This window comes from Erithacus rubecula (assembly GCF_903797595.1).
Source record: "Erithacus rubecula genome assembly, chromosome: 1".
Lineage (NCBI taxonomy): Eukaryota > Metazoa > Chordata > Aves > Passeriformes > Muscicapidae > Erithacus > Erithacus rubecula.
In genome coordinates, this window is record NC_136658.1 from 3,969,544 (window position 1) to 3,994,582 (window position 25,039).

At 39.2% G+C, this 25,039-nt stretch overlaps 1 protein-coding gene across 3 annotated transcripts in view; it reads left to right on the plus strand.

The window, feature by feature from the left end:
• The window catches only part of CD247 (CD247 molecule), a 51,884-nt gene that overhangs the window by 2,496 nt on the left and 24,349 nt on the right, over nt 1–25,039 (plus strand). For all 3 annotated transcript variants that reach the window (XM_079308925.1, XM_079308926.1, XM_079308927.1), the window contains exon 2: nt 4,469–4,772. In XM_079308925.1, coding sequence (XP_079165051.1) covers nt 4,484–4,772 — 289 coding nt within the window. In that variant the 5' untranslated portion in view covers nt 4,469–4,483. The remainder of the gene's footprint in view (nt 1–4,468; nt 4,773–25,039) is intronic.

Here is a 25,039-nt window from a genome sequence, read left to right on the forward strand (position 1 = left end):
TGAAGATAATTTGTGTTTCTATAATGTTTTATGCCACTGGAACCTATTAAACATCTTCCAGTGTTAACAAGTAACTGTTTCTAGATTGGAAAGTGGCTGTTGTTTAGAGACAAGAGAAACAGTTGAACAAATCCTGTATTATATGATCATAAGAATATTGCACTCTTATTTCTTATCTTTTAGTAAAAAAAAAAAACCCAGTTGCCTAAAAAAACTTGGGTTTTTTCATTTGTTTTAAATACTTAAGTGAATTTCAGTTAATTTAATTTTTTTTCTCAGGTGAGCATTTGAAATATGCAGAAGAGGTGTGTGTTGGGGTAAAGAGGGGAGGAGAATAAATGAAGATACTTGTCACAGACATTAAAATGTGGCTTCACAATATTGATATATATATATAAGGCATAACCTGATAAATTATATTCTGTACAGCCATGCAAGAAAATACTGAAGGTGTTCTATAATTAAAAAGGGCATTTTGAGAATGTGTGTAGTGATAAAGTCTCAGAATTTTTCTACATAAGCTGCAATGGAATTGAGGAAATTCACCTGCAATTAACAGGGTTGTTAATGATGTCAGAGAAAGTAGCTTGAATAGCCTGACAGAAAAGGACTGTTCCTCCTCCTTAAAATATGACATAAACATCAGTCTCTTGAGTGCATTAACAACAACAAGATCCAGAGCAGATCATAAAGCCTCATTGGGGAGGGGGAAAATTGGATATCACAGATTCAGTAGTCTCAAAATTGAGCATTCAAAGAGGGTGTATTTTAACTTTCTCCTAACAACTAATTTATAGGTTTCCACAACCCCTGTTGCACTGAAGATTTTACAATCATAGCAGGAACAGGAAACTTCCAGTCACAAAAACCCTGAAATAATGAATAGAAATAAGTTTTTGCATTGCATCAGGGCCTGTTTATATTCTCCCATAGGAAACGTGCACTCCTGGCCATATTTGTCTTTGTGGTCCTGCACAGGTGTCCTTTTTAAGTTTGGGGGTTTTTTTCTTGTTGCACTTGTCAGGGTTTTTATTTGCTCAAGCAGCTGCAAGGAGTAGTGACAGTCAGGTGGGTTTTCCTTGGAAAAGTAGTGTTTTCATACACAAAGGGGAGTAGTTGTAGCAAAAAAAAAAAGTTGTAGCAAAAGCTCCCTGTTGGGAGCTGCAAAGCAAGACCTGTAGTTAGACACTGTCTTCTTTCCAGCTCTCCATTTGCTGGCAAAAGTGGAGGGCAGGGACTAATCCTCTTGGAATGCAGCCATTACCACTAAATAAGTATTAATTGCTGCATTCCAAGGGGATTAGCACAGTTGAACCCAATTACAGCAAATCGAAGCTGCACTGTAAAGCACTACAGTGCATTGAGATGCAGTGAAGTAGTGTAGGACTGTCACTCTGCAACATTTTATCAATAAAAATTGTGGGCTTACACACTATAAACAGCAGACCATTTCTTTTCAGTGTATTAGTCTGAATGGCATGCCTGGCTGCAGGCTACAGTTTGCTCACCAGTGAAAATGGTTGCTTTTTTTTTTTACACCCATTATCTTTGTGTGAACATCTCAGAAATGTTTTTAATACTTGTTGAGTTAATTATACCACTGCAAGCATCACTCCCTGCTGGACCAGGGGCAAGGCTCTTCAGTCTGGCTGGATTCTCACATCTCTGAAGTTGGCCAGCTCCTCCATCAGGTGATGTAGGAATTAATTTTGCCTGCGAGTGCTAACTGTATCAAATAGGCTTAGGAGAGCTCCTGATAACCGACCTGCTCTCAATCCCAGCAGTCTGTGGTGATGATTAGAGTCATATCTCTGTGGTAGCAATACAGGAGCCAGAGGGCAGTGTGTAGTTATATATTTTTTTAATCCTCAGCTTGACTGTGGTGTGGGTTTGTTGTTTCTTTTTTTTAGTTTTCATTTATTTCCTGTTAAAACTGCAAACCCTGCTGCTTTCTTTTTTTTTTTTTTTTTAATAGTACTGTCAAAGCATAACAAGTAAGTGTGAAAAGGGAATGCTTCTGGGAATGAATCAGCCCCTTGCATTAGAGCTGTTCCAGGATTTTTTGTGTCCAGAGAAAGGATGGCATATGGATGTACAGAACCAGTTGTACGTATGCCCTGACTATTTTATGAAAGATCTTATCCTATGGATAATGAGCTGCACCTTAACCAGCATTAAACACACTGAGCTGTACTTGGGGACCACTTCAGTTCCCTGACCCATTCTGTTTCACAAATCACAGATCAAATATTGCAGTCTTCTCAGTGCAGGTAATTCTTGAGAACATACTTTCCTCTGCCCATATGTTTAGATGAAGAGTCAAGTTTAGCTGAGAGCTTTTCTTAACACAGCAGGAAGGGTTTTATATTTCTGCTGTGGCCTTGTCTGTATTGAGAAAAATTGCTGCTGGTTCAGCTGAACAAGGGTTGGCATTCATTTCTAGTCCAGGGTTAACAAAGTCCTTACAATCTGACTGAAGTGAGTAAACTGAAACTTCAGTAGGGTTGAAACTGTTGGTAGAAATGCATTTGCAAGATTGGCCAATGCACAATGTGGGCAGGAGGTGCTGGAGTTTTTACAGTGCTTTGCAGCACCTAGAGATGCAGAGACTAGAAAGGCTGAAAAGAAGGTGACACTGAGCAAATTATTCCTCGTGGTAGAATTGCAAGCCTTGTGAACACTGAAAGGCTTTTTCCTAGAGAGGAGATCACTTCCTCTTCATCTGTTCCTGTCCTGCTTGTCTGCATGTGATTTGCATCTCTCCCATGCCATGCTTGTTGTGAGAATAACTCATAATACAAGCATGAATGCTCTTCTGTTTACTTTGATTATATTTGGATCATGGTAAGCTTGCCTTAGTTCAAAAGCTGAGGGATGGGGAGGTGAGAATTTCTAGGGGCACTGTGATGCAAAGCCTTTTTTTGACTCTACCCACAGTTCCAAGTGAAGTCCATATACTCAATTTCTCTGACCTTTCCCTATCTAGACATCAAAACACACTGGCCCAACTGCTGTTCTCCCAGTGTGCCTACTGCTGCCATTAATCTCCCTTTCTTACACAGCTTTTCATTTCTTTTCCTTACCTTTGGCCTCAACTCTTTATTCAAAGTGATAATTTGCTGGCTTTCTGCCAGAGGGAGAAGCTATGATCAATAACAGGAGGAGACAGAGGTCAGTGGAATAGTGATGAGCAGTGCCATCTGCTGCTCTGGAAACACCGTTACCCAAAAATATCAATAACTAGGATGATATTTCAGCTTTTGGATAAGGCATTAGTGAGATTGAGGCAGCCACAAGTGAGAGCAGGGGTTTTTTTTCTGCTCACTAATTCCTTGTTTCAGCCAATCTTCTGTCACACACAGATGTGGACAGAAAGGGCTTTATCCAGCCTGCACTGGAATAGAGAAGATGTACCTGAGCCATTTCTGGGACTAATGACACCTCTTTCAGGTTCAGTGTGTGGCAGCTCTCCTGGGCTGTGCTCTGCCTGGTGGTGTCAGAGTCCATCTCCAGGTTTCCTTGGAGCTTTTGGGGTAGAAGAGCCACAAAGAAAATCCTTCCCAGGGCCAGGAGAGAGCAGAGGCTCAGCAGCTCTGCCTGGGTATCACAGAAAGGTGTGCTGCACTATTGCACCTGGTGCTAGACTGCTACTAGTGTCTACTACTTTTGGTATTGACAGGCACAATATATAATTATTCAATTAAAGGAAAAGATAGTTTTATCCATGTATTATCCTGCATCACTCCAGACAGCAAGGTGACTAAGTTTTTCCAAGAACTTCAATTTACTTTGCCTTCCAAAGAGTATAAAATCTTACCTTTTGTGTGCACAATAGCTCTCATCCTGCCATACTTTACAGACTTTTTTATCACCAGTTTCTGTACCTCCTGGGGATGCACATTCCTCTTTCTTTTCTAAGAATTAGAAACAGGAGAAAAAAGATTATGCACTGAGATGCTTGTACTTCCTCCCAGCATAAGCTCTGATCCTCAAGTGCATTATTAGTATTACTGTTGTAAACATTAAACACTCAGATCTGTTGAGCCAGATGTATTTTAATGGGAGTGAGGCTGAGTTTTAAGCCTTAGGGTTCATTTAAGCTGTGTTTTCAAGCTTTTCTAATTCACAGTTGTCTAAAATGAACTTTTTTTATTAATAAAAAAGTAAAAATTTTTATTTGCCCACATTTGAAAAGAGTACAGTAATATGAGATTTCTTACAAAGTGGTAGTTAGAAATGAGTTTTATATCATTGAGTTTAGAGAGTTGTATTGTTCAAGACTATAACTTCCAGCTTTAAATTTCTATTTATGCCCTGTGCTGCACACTGGGAATAGTCATATAAACCCCTTTTGAAGGCAGGTCAAATTTGATACCAGAAAAAGACACCAGCAGCCACAGAGTGGGGATGATTTAGGAACCACCAGAGTGGGAAAAAAAACCCCAGCTCACTGAAAACCATCTTGCAGAGAGGAAGAGGATGAATGAGAGAGGAAACCCCAAAGAGCAGTACCAAGAAGGCAAACGCCAGCCCTCAGGCAGAGGCTGCGAAGGCAGAGGAAGCCGGCAGGTGGACTCCAAAAGCCCTCGAAGGAGGTGAAGCCTCTTCCTGTGGCGGCCACACGCCAGCACAGCCTGTGGAGGAACCTCTCATCATCTTCTTCTTCTTCTCCTCCTCCTCCTCTGCCGTCCCCAGCGCTGCGTGTCCCGGCAGGATGGAGTGGAGGAGGGTCGCCGTCCTCGCCACCCTGCAGGCTCGGCTCCCAGCCACAGGTAAAGGCGCTCTGGGTTTGGGAGGGGATCTTGTGAAGCTCCTCTGAGGGAAGCGTGTGGTGTTTCTGTGGTGGGTTCTCCACCATTTTGGTGTCTGTGTGAGCACTCGGCCGTGCTGGGGGAGCTGCTGTGTTCAGCTGGCCTGGGATGAAGAGCCACTCTGGATGGGTGGGATGAGGGGCTCTTCTCCTGCTGGAGTGATGCACAGCTGAACAGTAACTAAACAAAACTCGGCCCCCACCTGGGCAGCTTTTCCTGCCATTTCAAAGGGGAGATTTGAGGCAGCCATGGGAAAGTAAGCAGAGTGCGAGAAGCCTCTGACGGAGCTGGGCCGCGGGTCTGTGGCCTCAGCAGAGCCAGCAGGAGGGAAATGGGGCACAGCTGGCGAGCAAAAGGGCAGAGCCCTTCCCCTCAAACCCTGCCTGCAAGCTCCTCTCCACCAGACAGCACAGAGTGAAGCCATTTCTTCCTTTGTGTTATTTATTCGTGTGGTGCAAAGGCCGGCCCCGCTTGGGCGCCAATGGAGCGGCTTTGGTGGGCGCAAATCTTCCAAACTCACGTTGAGTTTGAGAAAGAGGAATTCACTTTGTAGGAGTGTAGTAGATCAAAAGAGCAACAAAATATACATCTGGAAGAGGTCTCAAGCAAGGTCTGAATGTGCCGTAGGCCACATCTGAGCATGTATTAAAGCCAAATCCTCTGAAGATTTTTTTCCCCAATGTACACCCTGACTGCACTTAGACCCAGCATCCTCAAGAGCTTGGGTGACTGCCACAGACATTTTATTTTCTGGGGATGACAGGAGGGTTTTGCAGCTGCTTTCTAATGCTGTGGAATCAGTCCTGGTGATTTGTGAGGTTTTTCTTTCAGGAGGGTTTTGAGAGGAGTTTTATGCTCTGTGGCAGGCCATGATTTGTGTTCGTCCTGCCTTCAACCCCTGGGGCTCTGTCCTTTCCTGACACCCAAATACGATCCTGTGCTTAAGTATATTTCTCATATTTTGTACCTTCCTCTGTGTCCACAGATGCATGTAAGGCTACAATAGTGTGGAAGTTACTTTAGGTCAAAATCCATCTGCAAAATCATTTTTTTACACTTCCTCCTTTATAACCTGTCACACAATGTCTGTAGTTCAGGCTCCTGTTTGTGCATTTTCAGCAGAAAACTTTGAAAAATACGTAATGCAACTTGCAGAGCTCTCTGGTGCAAAGCTCTTGGGGTATTCACACTCAAAAAAATTTACATGATTTAAGTTTTGAACTGGATACTGTTATCACTGATTTGGAGATGGCTGCCTGTGGATTTGAGGGGGAGTATCTTTGATTCGATACCTGTAAGAGTTTGAAGTATTAGCAGCACTTAGCCAAAGAGTGTAGGTAAAATAGTAGAAATATAAATCAAAACTTGTGGAATTGTTATGGATACAGAATAGACAGAAACAAATGTAAGATCTGTCATGAATGCAGTTCAATGATGAGACCAAACAGTTGGGTTTTTCAGCTCAGAGCTGTGAGCAGGAGGATTGATTTTTCTGCTGCCTGGAATGTTTTCAAGCTTTCTTAGTCTTTGCTTCTAGAGTAACTTCTAGGGAAATTAACTTGTATTTTTCTCATGAAACAAGCTCAGATTCAGTAAGCTGTATACCTCCTCACAGTGAGTTCATTCCACTTCACTATCAAGTGTTTGTGCTTATTCTTTAAAAGGGCAGTTGAAAGATGCCACCAAGATTAGCATCGAGGAACTTGGAAAGCCTTTCTTTTTGATCTTTGAATTCTGAAGTAAACATGTCAGGCATGAGGAAAAAACCAATGTTTTAAAGTAATTCTAGAGATAGGCGATGAATTCTGATGCAGACTTTGAATTTGACAGCAGACCACAAATTTCAGAATGCTCAAATTTGGCCTTTGAGCAATTACAGAGGGAAGGCATCTCACATTTTTAAACATATATTTGTATATGTACAGGTTTTTTTATTTTCCCTCTTCAAAGGCACATCTGGAAATCTAGTTGAGGTCCCCCTATAACCCCTCTGTTAAAAAGTCCATGAAAAGTAATAATTTTAATTATGAGTAGGTGACTTTCAGACAAGAATATTACAAGACTAGTACCTGAATATCAAAACTAAAATGGCAAAAACCTTCATACAGTTTACACAGCTTTTGTTCTGAAGTGTGACAGGCTTTAATAGCACTAACACAGTCCTGTGAGCAGTACTGTAGAGCTGCCCCTCAATTATTTTTTTTTTAAGGCTGATGAGATGATGGTTTGATTTATATAACCATAACGTGCATATAAGTGTACGTGCAAAATGTAAGAACAGCCCTGCCCTTCTACACTTCTTTACAGAGTCACTTTTCTCAGAATTGTCTGCAAAATGGAACTGGACAGTGTCTTTTTTTTTTTTTTTTTTGCTAACTCTGTGGAAACTACAGCACGTTTGTCTTTACCAGATGTTACTTGCACAACTCATTTCCACACTGTTTTTCTGCTCTGTATCTCCTGCTCATGGGGTTGCCATGATGCCATGAACCTTTTTTAGTCACTTCAGGGACAGGTAATAGGTCTTAGCATTAAGTCTTTTCTTCCCTTTTGTCAGATGATTAAGCTGCTCTGCAAAACGACAAGATTTGTAAACCAGTTGTTTACAAGCTTGTCTAAGGAATCCAGACAAGTAAATTCAGAGTTTTTTTTGCTCCCATGCCCATGTCCTTATCTGCTGTCTTAAGTTCTCAGAGCTACATTCTTGTTACACCTAGAGGGAAAAAATTTAAAGGCTTAATTTTACATGTTTTATTTCTTTTATTTCTTCTGCCTGTTCACAATGATTCATTAATAATTCATGGCAAAAACCCTATGAACTGGCAGAATGGAACAAAATGTAGGCAATGTAGCCTTTCTTTGTCAAGAGACATTTGTTGAGCCCTTGCAGTGCTATGTTCAATTCTGTAATGCTTGATACAGAATAAGTGCTTTCTATCTCAACCCTTCCAAGCAGAATTCCTAATCAGTGAAGTAACAAATTAATGATCACATTCCTTTTGGTTTTCTATGTGCCCTAGATGAGAAAGGATATACAGAAAGCTATCTGCAAAATATATTTCTATTTTCTGTGTGTCCTAAAGTAAGACTATGTAGATAAAAAGCCAAAGTGGATTTAAAAAAGGAGGTTCACTAGCTGCTTAAGGGGACAATAATTTGATGTGTAAATGAATTTTCATGTGAGGAATGTTTTTGACAACCATTTTCTGTTGTTCGCACAGACTTGAATGGTGACTAGCATGATGAGTAAATTTTTTTATATTTTGTTTTCCTTGCATATGGGTTATTTCCTATTTCCAAATTATTGCCAAACTCCCCTTCAAAAAGAGAAGAAAAATATTTCTTTTGTGCAATTGCAGACAACCATAGAATCCTCCTCCCCGTTTTCAATTAATCATATATTTGAGTGTCTATATAGTACACAGCAATGTAAGATGCATCAACTCTTCTGGCAAGAAAATAGAGGATGTTTTTATGGTGGCAAGAATGGAAAATGCAACTTCTTAAAAACTTTTAAAATGTGTGTTCTGCTAAAGGTATCTTCTTTCTCCATGAGTGTGTTAAACTTATAAACATATTGTTGACTTTTCGCTCTTCTGCTGACTTCGGTCAACAGATAAATTTAAGGTTCACTGCTGATTCTTTTCAGTGTTAACAGAACAATTTATGCTATTCTAGAGCCCATGAGAAGCTGCAATTTTGCAAATTTGCCTGATTTGTGATGTTGTCCAAGGTAATACTTTGAGACTGGGACTGAATATTGTTTTCTTAATTAACTTGGTCCTTTAAGGAGTGCAAAGTATTTTTAGCTTTTAAACTATGACAGTCCAAACCAGCTTTTTTTCAGGAAAGCAATAAAAACATTCATCTCCACTCTGTCCTTTGATTTATGACTTCATATATGAGATAAAATGTGGAGGCAAATGGAAAGCTTGGTTTGCAGTTCTTCGATCCGCTCGCCCAAACGCACCGGCCTCGGAAAACAGCAAAACGCTCGTGTTCAGCCCCAAGCAGTGGGTGCATCCATCTTTGTGCAAGCTGGACTTCTTTCAGTCCTTTGCCAATATAACTATGAAAAATAGAAGTAGAAACCAACTAGTTCTTCAGCCTCAGAGGCAACAAGCACTGGTGTCCGTGCAAGTTCTATTTTAGTGATAGAAGCCACCTTAATTTTTGCGCCATGTAGATTGGAAATATTTTAAGTCCTACAAGTTTCCTAGGAATAAACCACCCACCTTTGGAAGCCTGTTGTGTATTTTGTTCTCAATCATTTGTTATATTTCTGTTAAGTCTTACAAGAACAGCAAGTTTGGAGTTTTCCATCCTTCTGTGCTTTGGATATATGAGACTATATTAAACACATGCTTGTGGAGCCTGATGAAAGGTTCTGACCTATTTTGTTTGTGAGATGTATCTGTAATGAAAACTTCACCTCTGTCCTGACTCTTTTGGAGTAGCAGACAATTATTTTCCATTTGTTGTATTTTTAAGTGAAGGAGAAGCTGTGATAGTAACACAGCTCTCTGAAAATTCAGATAATGCAGCGGTGAAATATATTCCGAATTAAATTCGATGGAAGCTTTGAAGAAGGGAAAAAAGGTTGGAAAATTTTCAACAAATGATAGAATAAACAGCAGCAGGACACACTGAATAAGTCCAAGAGTGGCCAGTTGTCAATAATTGTGGGCTGTTTAGTTTGGTTTGGTTTTTTTTAGGAAATCTCACAGTATATGATTTAACTACAGTTCAAGTGGCTGTCTTAGGTGAAGATCTTAACTTTCACTGCAAATAAACATTTCTAGTTTACTGGTAAAGTTTTCTAGTTTGTAAAGTTAACCTTGAATATGCAAGTCTACATGGCTCCAGAAAAAATAAAAGAGCAAACTAACTCTATAATTTGTCACTTATAATTTTTTTAAGGCAAGTGCTATTTTTGGGGGTGCGAAAGCATGAGCAATGCTCAGGGTTGCAAACACTGAAACTGATTTCTTTGTCAAAAAGAAAAGAATATGAAACATTTTGAACCTTGGAGAAGTTTTCCTAAGACCCCCTTCAAGTTTGTATATTAAAAATGAACTAATATTATTATTTAAATCAGAGCAATGGTCTGAAACACTTTTCTAACAGGATAAGGTGCAAGAGCCAGGAAATTAATTAGGGAATACTAATTTAGATGGTGTTTAATTTCAAGTAAGTATTTGCTGGCCATTGAATAAAGACCTATGTAACTGAAAGCCCCTTTTTCCTTGTTGTGCATCCAAATTTCAGGAGTTTGTTCCAGCCATGAGTTCTCTGTATTCATTTCACTTAGAGTGTTGCTGTCCTCTGCATGACAGCCAAACATGAAATAAACAGAGCCAAGTAGGTATAAAAATGCTTCCCAAGTATTTAATGCATCAGTGTGTGCTGTAAATTCATTCCAATTCCCCATGGTGTGCAGCTCCTCACAAAGCAAGCTATGGCTTGGGGTAAACAGAAGGGAAAAAAATCTCCAGGTGCTGACTACTGGATAGGTGGGAGAAAATCGAGGCTCTTTTTATGGGCATGTGGATTTTGGAGCAGTGCTCAAACTAATGAGGTACCTTGTTTTCAAAACATGAATTTTGAATTAGTTTATATAGAAATTCAGCTCAAACTAAAATTGAACATCCAGTATTTTACTTCTGATCAGATCAATCTGAAGCAAGAATTTGGTATAGTGTGACAATGTCACTTTTTAAATACTCTCAACAAATGCATTTCAGTCAAGGAGATCAACTTTCTAATTGTCAATACCATGCATTCCTAGTTATCAAGTGTTTGTTTTGTTACTCAGAGCTGAAAGTTTTTAATTACTCCTTAAAAAAAATATATATATATATATAAACTGGATTCTTGAGCTGGGATCTTGCAGCTTACAATAAATGCAGCAGAATTTTAAACCTTTGCAAAGAAAAATCATAATGCATATCATATTATATAGCATAGCCATCAAATAACTATTAGTAATTTGTTTAGTAATATATCAGCAAGCATCAGTCAGGGAACTCCACATCAAGTCTTTGGGAGCAGAAATTATTTATGTGTTGACATTATGTAGTTTCCCATCCAGCCATGTGAAGCCAACGCCAGGAAAAAAGTCTTACCAGAATTTTGAGTCTTCTCCCTCTCTTTCTGTCTCTCTCATTAAGGTTTTTCTCTCCATGATGCAAATTTGCACAATGTCATCACTTTGGGCTTTTATGTAAGGTAAATTCAGCTGTGCATTTCTGGAAATGGCAAAAATAGGATAACATCTTACAAGTTGGATTAATAATCATTCTCTAAGGGAAGGAAGATAAGATACAGAGGGAGAGAAATACTATATTGTTGGTATCTTGTCGAAAAATTCTACCTAAAGACAGTTTCTAAGAAGCAAATAAATAATTCTGTGAATTATTATGAGAGTAGTTGCTCCATTCATAAAATGTCACCTATGTAGCAACATATTGGTGTCTTTGGATAATGTTTGAAAGAATACTGTTTAAATTCTATTGATTTCTTTCTAACAACTTGCTGCTCATTTTCAGGAGTCATTTGTTGTTTTAGGTTATTTTATGATTTGTTGCCTAGAGGTAAAATATCTGAGTTAGTGACCAGAGGGGAACTCATTCTGAAAGTCTAAGTCATTATAGACTAGACACTCTTAAGGCAATTTCTAATCACAAAAATTCAAGAGAAATGTATGGAAGTAATGTAAGTGTACATTTTTCTGTTTGATTTTTTGTTATGACTTTTAATTTTCATATTTCTCAGGAAATGAAAAAAAATTGCTATTAAACATTGGTGCAGCACTTAATAGTCTGTTGGAATTTGAAGAAATATAAATGCAGCACAACTGAAGTAACACATTATAATTAACTGGAGGCTTACACTAAGGAAGGATTTGACTTCATGCTTGTTTGTTACCTGCATTTTTTTCCTGCTAATTTATCAGTCACATATTTATTACTAAGGGGCTTCTGTTTCTTGCAGTTTTTTCAGGATGTGTAAGTTCTCTATCTAAATTTTTCTGAGAAGTTTCTCTGGTAAGTGATGTGGAAGAACAAAATCTTTTCAGGTGGTAATCTCATAGAGAATTAATGAAAGCAAATGAGAACTTTGCAGAGAAGGGAAGGGGAATCACTATACCCATCACTTGTTGCCTAATTTTTAACTTCTTGAAACTATTGATCTTTTAAATGTAAAACAGAGCATTCATGGGTTTTGAGCATAAGTATAGCCAGCAAGCCAGAGGAGATAAACAAGGCTACTCCATCTGCATTTTCAGTTAGAAAACACCATTCCAGTTACTTTGAAAAGTGAGCCTCTAACACATGCCAGAAGGGCTTTCTACAATTTACCCTCTCAGAACCCTTCTTTAAAAAGAAAAGAAAACAATCTCTTTGGATAAAATTAGTGCTTTTGATAGGATCCATTCTCATTTCTTTTGGAGCAGGGAGAGGATGGGAGCTTTCCCCTCCCACCCCCCATGCTGTGGATGGGCAGAGTGGTGCACGAGTGCTGGTTCCTGTAGCACAGAGCTGCATCTGCTCCACCTGGGCCATGGTACAGATGGGAGCCTTTCCCTGCCCATGAGCTGTAAAATGACCTCATTTGAAAGCCCAAACCACCCCAAATTTTGGCAGCTGGCCCCTGTTTTCTGCATCAAGCTCAGTACAGATAGCACCACATTGTCTGTTTGAGTTTTTTTAATACAACAAGTTTGCGAGAGAACTTGGAGTAATTTTTTTGAGGCTGTCTGATGCAATATAAAGTTCTGATGAAGACTACTTGTAACTTCAGAATTATGGTCTGCTCCCAAAAGTTTGGAAAGAACTACAGACCTTCAAGAGTTTTGCTTTTCTTTTTCCAAAGTGATTTGCCTAAAATATAATTAAATATTCAATGTTGTGCCAGCTGGTGTCACTAATCGACTTTTTTAAAATTTCAAAATTGTGATCCATTCTGGTCACATCTCCAAGTGTTCCTCCTTGACTTAAACATTTAAAAACCCCAAAATTCTCTCACAAAAATTACTTTTCTCTAGAAGAAGCAGCTTTAATTTACCTTGCTTTGAATTCCATCTTAAATTTCAGATGTGTCTAGTATTAATATGAACTAGGCAGAACTCTTATTCTCCCTCTCCTGTCTGTTCACACAGCTAAATAAATCTCATTTTTCCTTATAACTCAGATGTTAATTCACTACTTGACTCAAACCCAGTAGCACTAGAGTGCATTTGTTGGTGCTGTTAGCTGTGTCTCTTTCTGATGGAAGAGCAGCACTTCTTACTTTCAAGCTTCAGAAATTTTTTTTTTCTTCTTTTTATAACTCTCTTAAAGAAGTTACATATATGAACCTTCAGCCCTATCTTATGGTAACATCTTTTCCAAAGTGTTTTTCTCTGATTTTATCTTTCTCAGCTGCAAAGAAGTAGCTAACAAGTTTACCCCCTTTCTCTCTTGCTCTTCTTTTTACATCCTGAGCCAAATGTCTATTTGTTAGACATAATAGTTGTAGTAGAACAAATATCAGGTTTAAAACAGAGTTTAAAGGGAAGCAACTTTCTGGAAAGCTTTGAAATATTCTCCCCACTACCTTCCCCCTTATTTTCCATTAGTGAATTCAAACCCTTCCAAAGTATTTGGAGAAATCAAAAAGTCAGTGAGTAGTTTGTGTTCTGCATTTGGTAAGAAGCAAATTTAGATTCAGCTCTTTATTCTGAATGATTTGGAGCAGCGGCTTGGATGGGTCTTCCACATGCTAAACCATTTGAGAGATTCTTGCTGATTTTGGTGAAAAATTCTAATGCAGTCTATAAAGATTCCTTAGTTAATGGGTCATCAGAATTTGCTCCTGATGAATTTGACAAGCCTCTAAAAAAATAAATCTCGACCTCAGTTGTAGTGTTTTACAGAATCAGTTTAACCCTTTGCAGTCAGCTGGGGTATGTGTCTGTAAGAGTTTCCCCATCCACCCTGGCTCTCTTTAATGGCCACTGTATTCCAGCACCAACAGGATCACTGAGCAGGTTCCTGTGTGTGAGACTCGCTGCAAAATGGTGCACAGAGGTGGGGCTGTTCCCTCATGCCTGGGTATATAAATATAGCACTAAAATAGCATTAATATGAGGACTGATAATATAAGTTTTTATATGGATAGTTCTGCCACTGCTGAAATTGGAATTATACAGGACTGGAAGATTTAGAAAGTGGCTACCAAAACTTAAAGATATGCAGGTATCTGAGGGATTCAGCAACATGAAATTTGATCAGCAGAGGCAATCTGAGAAAGCCCAGCACATCTGCTGACCTTTCCTGAACAGAAGGATTATCTGGATGGCTTCAGGTATTTAAAAAGATCTGGCAAGCAGCATGACCTCTAGATGTGCTGTGACTGTAATGCAGGGATGGTAATTAATTTCTGTCAAACTTTCCCCTTCTAATTAGTTCATGTCAGTGTTTTAGTAAGTGCCACTTATTTAAGCATAGCTAATTTAAAACTAATTTGGCTATCTTGCTTAGGCAGCAGCCCAATGGTGTCAGCAGGAGTTTTACTTCAGACAAACTGCTTGGGCATTTACCCTGCTGCTCAGCCAGACTTTTGCAGCTCACACAAAGATCTGTGCTGAAGGAAAGGTGCTGTTATCAGATAGTTGAAAACCAATTTAGTGCTGTTTTTGTGAGCTGCTGCCACCTCCATGCAGACTGCAATATATGCCAACCTTTTGGAGAGGAGAAAGTTTCTCATTCTTTGCCTTTCCCTTCGGTGGGGCCTTCACCTCTTTTGAAGCTTTAAGGTCACACTATAATAAAAATACGATAGTATTCAGCCTCTTCCATAGTTAGAAGGTATCTTATACACAAGAAATTAAGTGCCTATAAGTACTTATATTATCTAGCATTTATTTGTCAATTTGCATTTATAAATGATTATAGCAGTTTTAATGAGAACTGCAGGTAAAAAATGTGTAATTCCTAAAGCTGTTTTGTTTTGAGGTTTTCATCTTTCTTTAACTCCTCATTGTCTTGTTTTGTTGTAGTTCTGATTATTTTGATTGTATCTTCTGGTGCTTTTTAATCCATCTGATTAGGAAGATAGCTATTAAGATACTAAGAAAAATCAATATGAATGAAATGTAACATTTTAAAATCTGGCAATTTGAACTTTGGGATCTTTTTTGAAGGATTTGTAGGTAATTCTGACAATTCCAATCATCCTCAATCGTCTTTCTCCCCTTAGTGAAACAGTGCTGGTTTTTAGATAAAGCAAGAAAATGGGAAAATGGGGTTGCAGGTTTTGTACTTTCACTTGTGGCTGATGATTTGCTTTGCAGCCTTTAGAAATCCACTGGAATGTGTGTTGGCTTTCCAATAAACTGGATCAATCAACTCCAGCTTAATCAAAATGGGCCATACTGTTGGCTTTTTTGGTTCACTGTGCATTACTTATCTGGTTGTCAATACACAAATAACATTTAGAAGGTGTTAACACAAGTGGTCCTGAAGACTATATGGTGCTTTAGAATTGGATTAATCAACACAGAGGTTTTTTGCCCATTTCATGATGTTGTTTTGAAAGCTGACACCTATCAAGCATACTTTAGATCCTCCAAAGTAATGTTTTATGTATATAGGAAATTAAATAAGAAAACTGTGTATAGGAAATTTAAATAATGCCTGCATCTGATTTACTGCTACATTCACACACACAGTGACATGTTCTGCTTACAGGACAGCTGTTAGTTGCCTTGGGAAAACAGCCAACTTTTCCCCTTCCTACTCTTTAAAAAACCTTTGTCATTCGAGATTCAATTGAACCGATAAAAAAAAGTAAAAATAAGTTATGTATGTGCTGTTAGTATTCCTGAAGTGGGGATAAAAAGGGAAAAATAATATCTCTGTGTTATTTCACACACACAAAGCATCTGGAGCTCTTTAGGAAATATGCTCCAGAGCTGAAGAACATTTACTGCTCTCCACACAACACATGCATCTGTCACAGCTCCTAACATGATGGTGTTTAGCCTGGTTGGCAACCTAGTGTTGTTGTTTAAACACAGCATTTCTGGGACCACAAAAATACAAGAACAATTATTCTACCTACCTCTCACCCCTAGAGGAGCAACTATGCTAAGACCTGATGATTGCAATGCCTAAATATCTCATTCAGGCTAATTAAAACGTGCTATTTTGGATGGGAGCACTCCTTGCCGTTTCAGTGGATGTTGAACCTTGGCTGCCTGCTGCTTTCCTCCCAGGCAGCTCCAGGCTGCCGAGGGCTTGCCCTGTGCATTAACTATTAACCAGGCATCAAGGCAAGACCCTCCTTCGGGGATCGGCTGCAGTTTATTCGCTCGGTGTGTGCAGAACTCTGTGCCTCGGGCACCAAAAGGAGCAGCACCTTGGTCTGAACTCCCTGGTCTGGGGCTGCCGAGGGGTGAAGTTGCCTGGGGGCAGCTGTATTTCAGCAGAGCTCTTCTTCTGCCTGCTCTGGTTTATCCAGCCTGTAAAGGGGCTTGGAAAATGCTCCGTGCCTGGCACTTACCTGTTTTCTTTGTCATGCATGTGAACCAGCTACTTCAGGCTTTTTTTTTTTTCCCTGAGTTTTTCAGTCTTGGGGTCTTGAGCTGAGAAGGAAAAGTGTGAAGTGTTTGGTGACTGAGCCCTTAAGCCAAGTGGCACTTAGAATGGAGTTTACATGCAATTAGTCAAAATATTGCCTCTTCAATAACCGTATGTAGCATGCAAAAGAACACCCACTTGAGTATTCATGCAGGGGATGATTGCTGCCTAAAATACAATGGGGAGAGAAGATGAAATGAAAATGAGAATATATGTTATTTAAAAAAACCCTATAAACTAACTGATTGCTGAATTAGAGAACCAGAAGAAGGATCCACACTATCCAAATAGCTTTGGGATAGGGAGAATGAGGGCAAGAACTCAAATCCTTACTCGAGAACTGTTGGCTGAGTTTATGGAATGGACTTTTTCAGGTTGGCTGTAGGAGCCAAAGTTTGCCAGGAAGACCTTCCTCAGTCCTAATTCGTTCTAATTTACCCATTTGAGAGAGGCATAAGAATAGCAATGTTTGATCAATCCCATTACAGACATATTTATGTAAATTTAATGGTGAAATTCACGTGTGCTCTTTGGTGTATCAGCATGAAAACATGCTCCATATCTATTATTGAAACCATTTTAAAATGTAGATTTCATGAGGATCAAAGATGATCCTTAGTGTTTACCACAGCCTGCAGACTTATTAAAATTACAAAACCTATTGATCATATTTCATCTTTTATCAGATAAACAGCAGTTTTCTGTGAGTAAGTGAAGTTCTGCCATTAGATGCATGCAGCTCACGGTGAAGGGAATAATATCTTCTCAGCAGGTGCCAGGAATAATGGAATATTTCTTTTTTAAGCTTAGCATTACTGTTTCAAAGGCTGTGAGGGCTATTGCTGCTGGGATCTCCTCTGATTCTTTCCAATTTATTCCCCTTTTACTACCTGGATTTTGTGTTCTGTAATCAAATGATGTGGATATGTCTTCCTAGTTATTTACCTCCCCAGCATTTGAGATTTATTATAATTTCTGTGATAGTAAATGATTTTAAAAATGCAAACAGAAGATGGGAAATACAGAAATGTGAATTCATAAATATCTTTTTAACTTTCATTCTATTTGTCTTTCTCTGACCATACTACGTGCATATCTCTGGATGTTCTCCTACACACATATTTCCCATATAAGAAAAAAAAGGCTTTGTGATTATGTCTGTCACATTTTAGAATTACACTATTGCAACTTAAGGGCTGGCAAATTTCCTGTCTTTAAAATACTGAATTTATTGAATGATAGGAGTAACAGCTTTGATATTTGAGAGATGTACAACCTCCCTGCTGCAAGGAAGATCTGGTTAAAGCTGCTGCTGCTTCAAGAGAATTTAAAACTGTGAGTGAAGAAAGGAATAGTACAGATCCTTTTAATGGCAATATGAGACTCAAATTGGTTTTTTTTCCCCCTGTGTAATCCTTTCATATAGAGGGTGTCTGAACTGTCAGTAGTGTGGGAAGAACAATGGTAGTTGCAACTAAATTTAAAGAAAGGGCTTTTCAGCACCTTCTTGCCCAGGTTCATCAAACAATGATGGACATGAATATGTTTAATTCCTGAATTTTTGTTACTGATGACCTTCTTAGCCAGCTGAATAACAGATAAAAAGTACCTGGCATGGTAGTGACTGCCTGTGCAGTTACTATTAAATACAGACAGCTTGCCTGTTGAACTCAAAATTTAAGAAAGAACATAATGTTTTATTTAGATTCTCCTTCAATAAAATGTCTGAGTTCATGACAGGAGATATCTAGAGAGCTGATCATGGCCATGGCAGTTCTGTCAGCTCCAGAAAGGCATTGATGGCTTGTTCTCTGAGGGGAGAAATAAGCAAGAGAGCAAGCCATTAAACCAGCACCATACATCTGTGTGTATGAGAGTGAGACATACTGGAGTGCAAGGAGCAGACAAGTCTAAGTGTCCCTTTCATAGAGGAAGAGTAGGAGTGGTGCTCTGCTATAAGTAAATAATTCACCTTTGATGTACTCTTTTTGGTCAGAGAGGCCTGTTCTTGTTGCTTATCCCAAGGTGTAGGTCATGGCTGTGGTCATGTTCCCTCCTCTCCAAGAGAACCACTGCTGGTGGGTGGTTTGTGTGGACTCATGGAAGGACAGAGGCCTCAGTGCCCTCTTCAATATGTGAGATGTCAAAAAGTGGCTGTGTGAGTGCTCAAATTAGTCTAGGTTGGCTACACCAGACCTTTGGCCCTTATCAGCACCTCAGCAGGTATCAGGGTTGCAGTATGAATGCATCACCGTAAATGGACTCTTGTGAAAGCAGACAGAGAGAAGCCATGGTGCAAATTAGTCAAGCTATGCTAAAATTAGCTTCTTGATAGTTGACATTACAGTGAGTCTAACACATTTTGGTCTTGCAATGCAGACAGGACTGTGATTTGTGTCTTTACCTTGTCCCTGAATTATGTGATAGCCTTTTGTTTTGGCTGGGCTGTAACGTGATTTGGGAATGTGGCTTGACACCATCTACACTGCAGAATAAATTATGTTCCCAGCATGTCTGAGCAATTATCTGATGAGTACCTTATCCTCTCCCACTGAAGACTATTTTTAATCTTTTAATGAATCAGCACTTGCTGCTCATCTCATTGCTTTCATTAATCTAACGATTCCTTAGGAATTGGAAGTACTCCATAACCCATAATAGGTCTTCACCTTCCCCTCCTGAAGTGGTATGTTCTTGTAATTTCTATTCTAATGGGGTAAATCAAAGTGCAGAATGGTTAATTGTTTTTCAGAAAGTCTCTGTCAAAGTCAGCAACAGAACTCCCAATTGCTTTATCCATCAAATATGGTATCTTTCCAAGCTTGAATTCATGATGAGCTAATAGAATGGAAAACCAGACTAGATCAGGCAAGAAACTTTTAAAGTATATCTCAGGAGCTTTGTTCATGAGCTTTCAGCTAAAGCAAGGGGAAGTTGTTTCATGTTGCTGGTTTTGCAGAAAAACTGCTATATAAGTAGAAACTCTTATTAAGATAAGAAAAGTATCTCTACACAAGAGATTCTTGTAGATCTTGCTGCAGCAAGAATGAAAAGGAATGGAAGGTAATTGCAGTGCTGAAGCATGTAGTAGTTAAGTAGTTAAGTAGTTAACTCTATATACCTTTACAACCACCAAATTGAAAGAAAAAATCATCAACCACAACCAACCTGATTGGCAGCACTTAGATGTGTCTAAGTGTCATGTCCAGTATGGAAAAGCCCAGACACAGCAGGATGATGCAGAATATGGTGAAAATCCATTTGGTGACTCATAACAGGATGCTGGGAATGTTGAAATTTTACTGAATGCTGGAGTCCAAAAGGCCACGTGCAATGAAGATAAGGAGTAAACGAGATACATCAGTGAGGATTTAGGTTAAGATAGAAGGCATTGGAAAAGCCTTAACTGACATTAGATACAAGGTTTGTGTCTGGTTGTTAAAGTGGTGCTCTCCATGATGTTATCCTTGTTACTGGCAATGCCAAAGATGTGCTGGAAACCATGAGGCAGCAGGATTTTGCTTAAGCATCCATTGCTGCATGAAAAGAGTGAAGCTGGCTTTATCTTGAAAGAGCAGAACATCAACAGCTGACATTTGAAGGGGATCAAGATGAACATAACCCCCAAAAACCCACCATGGATGTGTTGTTCTGTAGTGAACTGACATAAAGTTATTATGGCCAGGAAAGAAGTCGTACATTGAGTCTGTTTTTCTCTTGAAAAGGTGATACTGCAACTGTTGCATTAAATTAGAAGCTTGAGTGGAGAAAGGGCGTTCATCGACCTTCTTGATTTGTTTTTTATTTCTAGTAACATTTTAACAGAGAAGCACTTTTTTCCAAGAAAAATACACATGAAAAGCAGGAATGAGGTCTTGAGTTCCCAGGGGATTGCTGTGAGTCTGGATATCATGTCTGCATCAGCCCAGATGTCTGTCCTAGGATTAGTGCTGGGTAGCCAACCCTCAGGTGGCCTGCTATGGATCTTAGCAGAGCAGCAGGATGATGAACAATCAACTGCCTCAAAATGTTGGCATGTGTAACTGGAAATGTTTGTAAATTTAAAACAGCAGGGGTTTTCCAAGGTGTTGAAAAGGAATGGGGAAGAGTGGGTGGCAGAGGAGCCACCATAAATTTTCTCCAGATACAGAGGCTGAAAATGTTTTGAATTCTTCCCCTTCGGGCTTGCCTTAAGATGAGTCCCAGAATTAGAGGGGCTTTCAGAAAAGCCATGTGTGGGTGTAGAAAACGAAAGTATGGTAAGGCTACCATCTTCAAATTAATACAGAGAATAAGTTCAATAATGTCATGGGGTCTGAGGCTGTGATATTAATTTTCCTCTTGCACAGGAAAACCACAGTGCCTCTCACACGGCTGGTTGTCACTTGGTGCTGTCACATGCCTTTCCCAAGTGTGGTCCTTTTGGATCCTGGTCTGTCACTGATCTGCCACGTGAACATCAAATGGCCATTGCCCGTTTCTGTGCCTGTTCCCCTTTGTTACTTGTGCACTTGGGTTCTGATTGTGTTGCACCTCCCAGAGTGTATTAATGAATACACTAATTGAAGCTAGGGTTAACCAGAAACACGTGTCTCTGCAGGTCTGAGGCACATGCACACTTTGAGGACAGCTGCTGTGTTTAAGCAGGTGCACGTGTAACACCATGAAAACAGTATCATGGCAAACTGCAGTGATTGATGGCTGGGCCTCAAGACTGTTTAATGATTTACAATGGCAATCAACTCTTGCTGTTATCATTTTATGGGCACTGAACATTCATCAATGAGAAATACAACCCTTACAGCAAAGCAGGTTGCTATTGGGAGTTTCATGTGGAGGTCAACTGGATAGCTGAGTACCTCTGTCAAAAGCCTCTGGGTAATTCAGAGAGCTTCGTGGGTTTGGGTTGGGTTTTTGTTTAAAATTTTCCATCACTCTCCAGAGACAGTGTGGTTTTCTCACAAGAGCATCTTAGAGGCTGCATCTCTTTCACTGCTGACTTGTTTAGGGTCAGAGAGTTGTTTCAGCACCGAGGCTGTGCCTCCTTTTGTTTTGAATGTTTTTGTCAACTCCTCCTGAAATGCGCAAGTGCCCGGCTGCTTTCCCCTCAACTCAGCAGAAAACGCTGGCACTGCTGATCTCTGTGACAGAGCAAGGGGTGACAAACTGCCTTGTCATTTCAATCAAAGCCACCCACACTTGTCATTAGGTTTATCCAGGGTTAAACTGTTCATTATGTGCCAGCCCAGCTGCCAGGGGTGGCTGTTTTTCTTAATCTGGTGTCATAACTGCTGTGGGTTGGAGGCGGGGATGGAGGCACCTGCTCCTCAAGTGATGGCTTTATTCTGGGAGCTGCAGACTCAGCTGAAAGAGAAAACAAATGGGGACACGAGTTAGTGGGCCTGCAGTTCACAGGGACAATGTGTTTTGTCAAATTAAGAGTTTGTTTAAATGAAATTATACAGCACTTCTCATCTCCTTCTGCTCCCTATATACCGTAATTCTGGATTTCTCTGGAAACTTTATTTCTCTTGTACCCTTCTCTCACATGAAACTGCTTTTGAGTGTTGCTGGGGTTTTATTTTTCTTTTTTCTTTTTATTTAATTTTTGTTTTGTTTTATTAAGAGTCCTTGATGTTTAACTAGAATATATTTGACAAAATGTTTGGTTAAGATTACATAGACTTAGCTAATGTAACCTATTTCACACTGTAATAGTGTAAGTCCAAATACTTTTTATTTTTGTTTTTGTCATGTTATGTCTGGATTATAAACTTGTTTTTCTTCATCTTGGCCCTATAGTGTTAGGGCAGTACAGTTCACTGCCTTATCTCTTGGAAGTGGGAATCTTGTTTTGAGTCTGACACTGCAGGCTTTGCCTACCACTTACTACAGCTAAGTGGAAATAAATAGTATCTTTAAATTTTTCATTATGTGTTGTGCTGTTGTTTGTAAGAAGCCACCTGGACTCCTGGGAGACAGCTACTCCCTGAGTAGCTAAGAGAGAATAGAATAATTAGATTCAGATTTATTTTTATCCCAAACACTGGAAAGAAAATGTCTGCATTTGAGTTATTTTGAGTAAATGCTCTATGATAGATTATTTTTTTTTTTAGTATGACAACATTTACACGTGTATTAAAACTTTAATTTTCATAGTATATTCAAGTACTGGGTATAGTGCATGTGTATTTTTTAATAACATATACTACCTAAATTCTGACAGTACTACCAACTATTCATTGCTACTGGATAACTGTAGATGACCCAAATATCCTAAGCAATTTCAATAACTCAAGTTTTAAAGCAATATAACTTATTACAGTCTGTTTTCTTATATCCTTCTGGTTTAATCAACCCAATATAGACAAAGAAGCATTTAAGATAAATATATATAATTGTTGCATGTATTTTATGTTATTTTTAATACAGCATTGGTATACAAAATACCTCTATATGCAGCATGCTAAAAATAAGTGTATTGTAATAATATTGAGGCTTTCCAAGAAAATATCCAGCTCATGTCCCAAAGCTGGGCTGTGGGGCAAGTTTTTATTATTATGGCCATTAAAATATGGATTTTTTTCATACAGAAAAGCAACATGAGTCATCTGACCTGTATCTTTCCCTCTGTGCTCTGAATAAAAGGGATTTTATCAGCTAAGTTTCTCTCTGCTGGCCAAAATGCTGCAAAAGTAGACTGGGATCATTTTTGTGAACTTCCTAAAATTTTTTAGTCAAGTACCTGATTTGGTCATAAGGCAGAGCAGGTAATTTTTTTACCTGACACAGTGAGGGACACGAGTCTGGACCTTCCATTTGGGATGGATAAGAGCAGTGAGATCTCAATGCCTGCACAGAGTCAGGCCCTCTGCTGTTAGCTGGGATTAGGGGGCTGCAGATGGTTTGAGTTTGGTTGGAATTTTTTATTGGGTGATTTAAAATTGGAAAATTTTCCTGTGGGATGTATATGGAGTGGGGAGAAAAGGGTAAGATTAAAAGGAGGGGAGGAGAAAATGAGGCAAATGTTCTGTCAAGGTTAGGCTTCTTGCAGAGACAGCTGAGGTGAGAACAAAAGGGGAATCATCAGAGGGTAAGCAGCAAAGCATAGGGTTAAGGGGAGAATTGTAGGGATGATGGTCCTGTAACTTATCTTTATATCACCTTTTCATGTTAGAAATGATCCTGGGAAGCCAAGCTGTGTTCAGAGGCAAGATGAGATTCAAACACTCCTTTGATGGTGACCCCTAAGGCAAAGGTAGAAATGACCTTCCTAAAGTTTTGCTTACATGGATGAAGATGAGCACAGAATCCCAGAATGAGCTCTGGAATCCTCTCATGAGGGTTCTGATGGTTGAATCTCACACAATATGGAGTTGTGGTAGAGGTACCTTCCTGGGAGATGAGTACATAGGTTTGGATAAACATACATGTTGTTCATCAGAACTGCCCACACCAGGTTTGTTTTCCTGCCTTTTAACACTCTGTGTCCTCAGGTATTTCAGTTATTCATTGTTTGCACATAAGTAATCTTTGCTGTTCCTTCACTGGCTGGTAAACTTGGGATTGAACCATTACTGTGAATGACACAAAACCCAGCAAAAATGCTGCTAATTCCCCAGGAACAGGAAGAGCAGGATTACTCAGTATATTATTATTAATTATCTCCACAAAGGAATGGAGGATGGATTTATCTGAATCACTTTTCCTGGTGCTACATGAAACAAAGAGGAAGGAGGTATTGTACCTGATAGAGTATTGGTCCTGTAAAGGCACATTGAAGCCCACAAAAAAATGTCAGTAGAATGTGCAGGTGAAAATTTGGGTCTGGAGAGATGGTTAGTGAAGATCTGTAAGAACTGATATGAATATTACTAATTAATATGTTTAATAACAATGGCAGAAAAATGTAGGAGTATGTAAATAAAACTCAAAGACTACACAGGCTAGAAACATGTCTTCAATGCAGAAGCAGTCTGCAATATCAGGTAGAATTTCATGGACATATTATGCATATAATAACTCATCCAATGTGTTACACTTATCTTTATAAAATTCCAGAATATGATAGCTTTATTTCCCTGCAGATTGTCTTAGAGTTAACCAAACAGTGCTCACGGGTTCCCTTCCCTCCTGTCTGAAGTACAAGAAAAAATTAGATGTAAGTTGGTATCTGAAGTTCAGCCAAAATTAGCACCTGCTTTAATTATTTTGGAATTCACTGACTGCTGTGTGAATTACATAACTCTCAATTTTTTTAAAAATTGATTTCAAGTATTGCAGTGCTTTGTATCCGTGGCTGTGTTTTACTCAATAACAAGGCATCAGTCAGTGTAATTCAGATATGTCAGAGACCTCATGTTTGCTGCTGTGCTGCCTCCCTCCTCAGTAAACAAGAGGAGATCACTGTTTCCTCTTAAAAACAGAGAAATGTGCTCTGGTATTTCCTCCCCTTCAAGCCTGTTGCCAGTTTAACCTGGATTTCTGTGCCCTGCTCAGCGTTTCCAAGTGATTTTTGTTGGGTGTATCATGAATACATATTTACCTTCAATGTGTTTCAATGCTATCAAAAGAAACTCATTAATAGTATCAAATATTAAATAC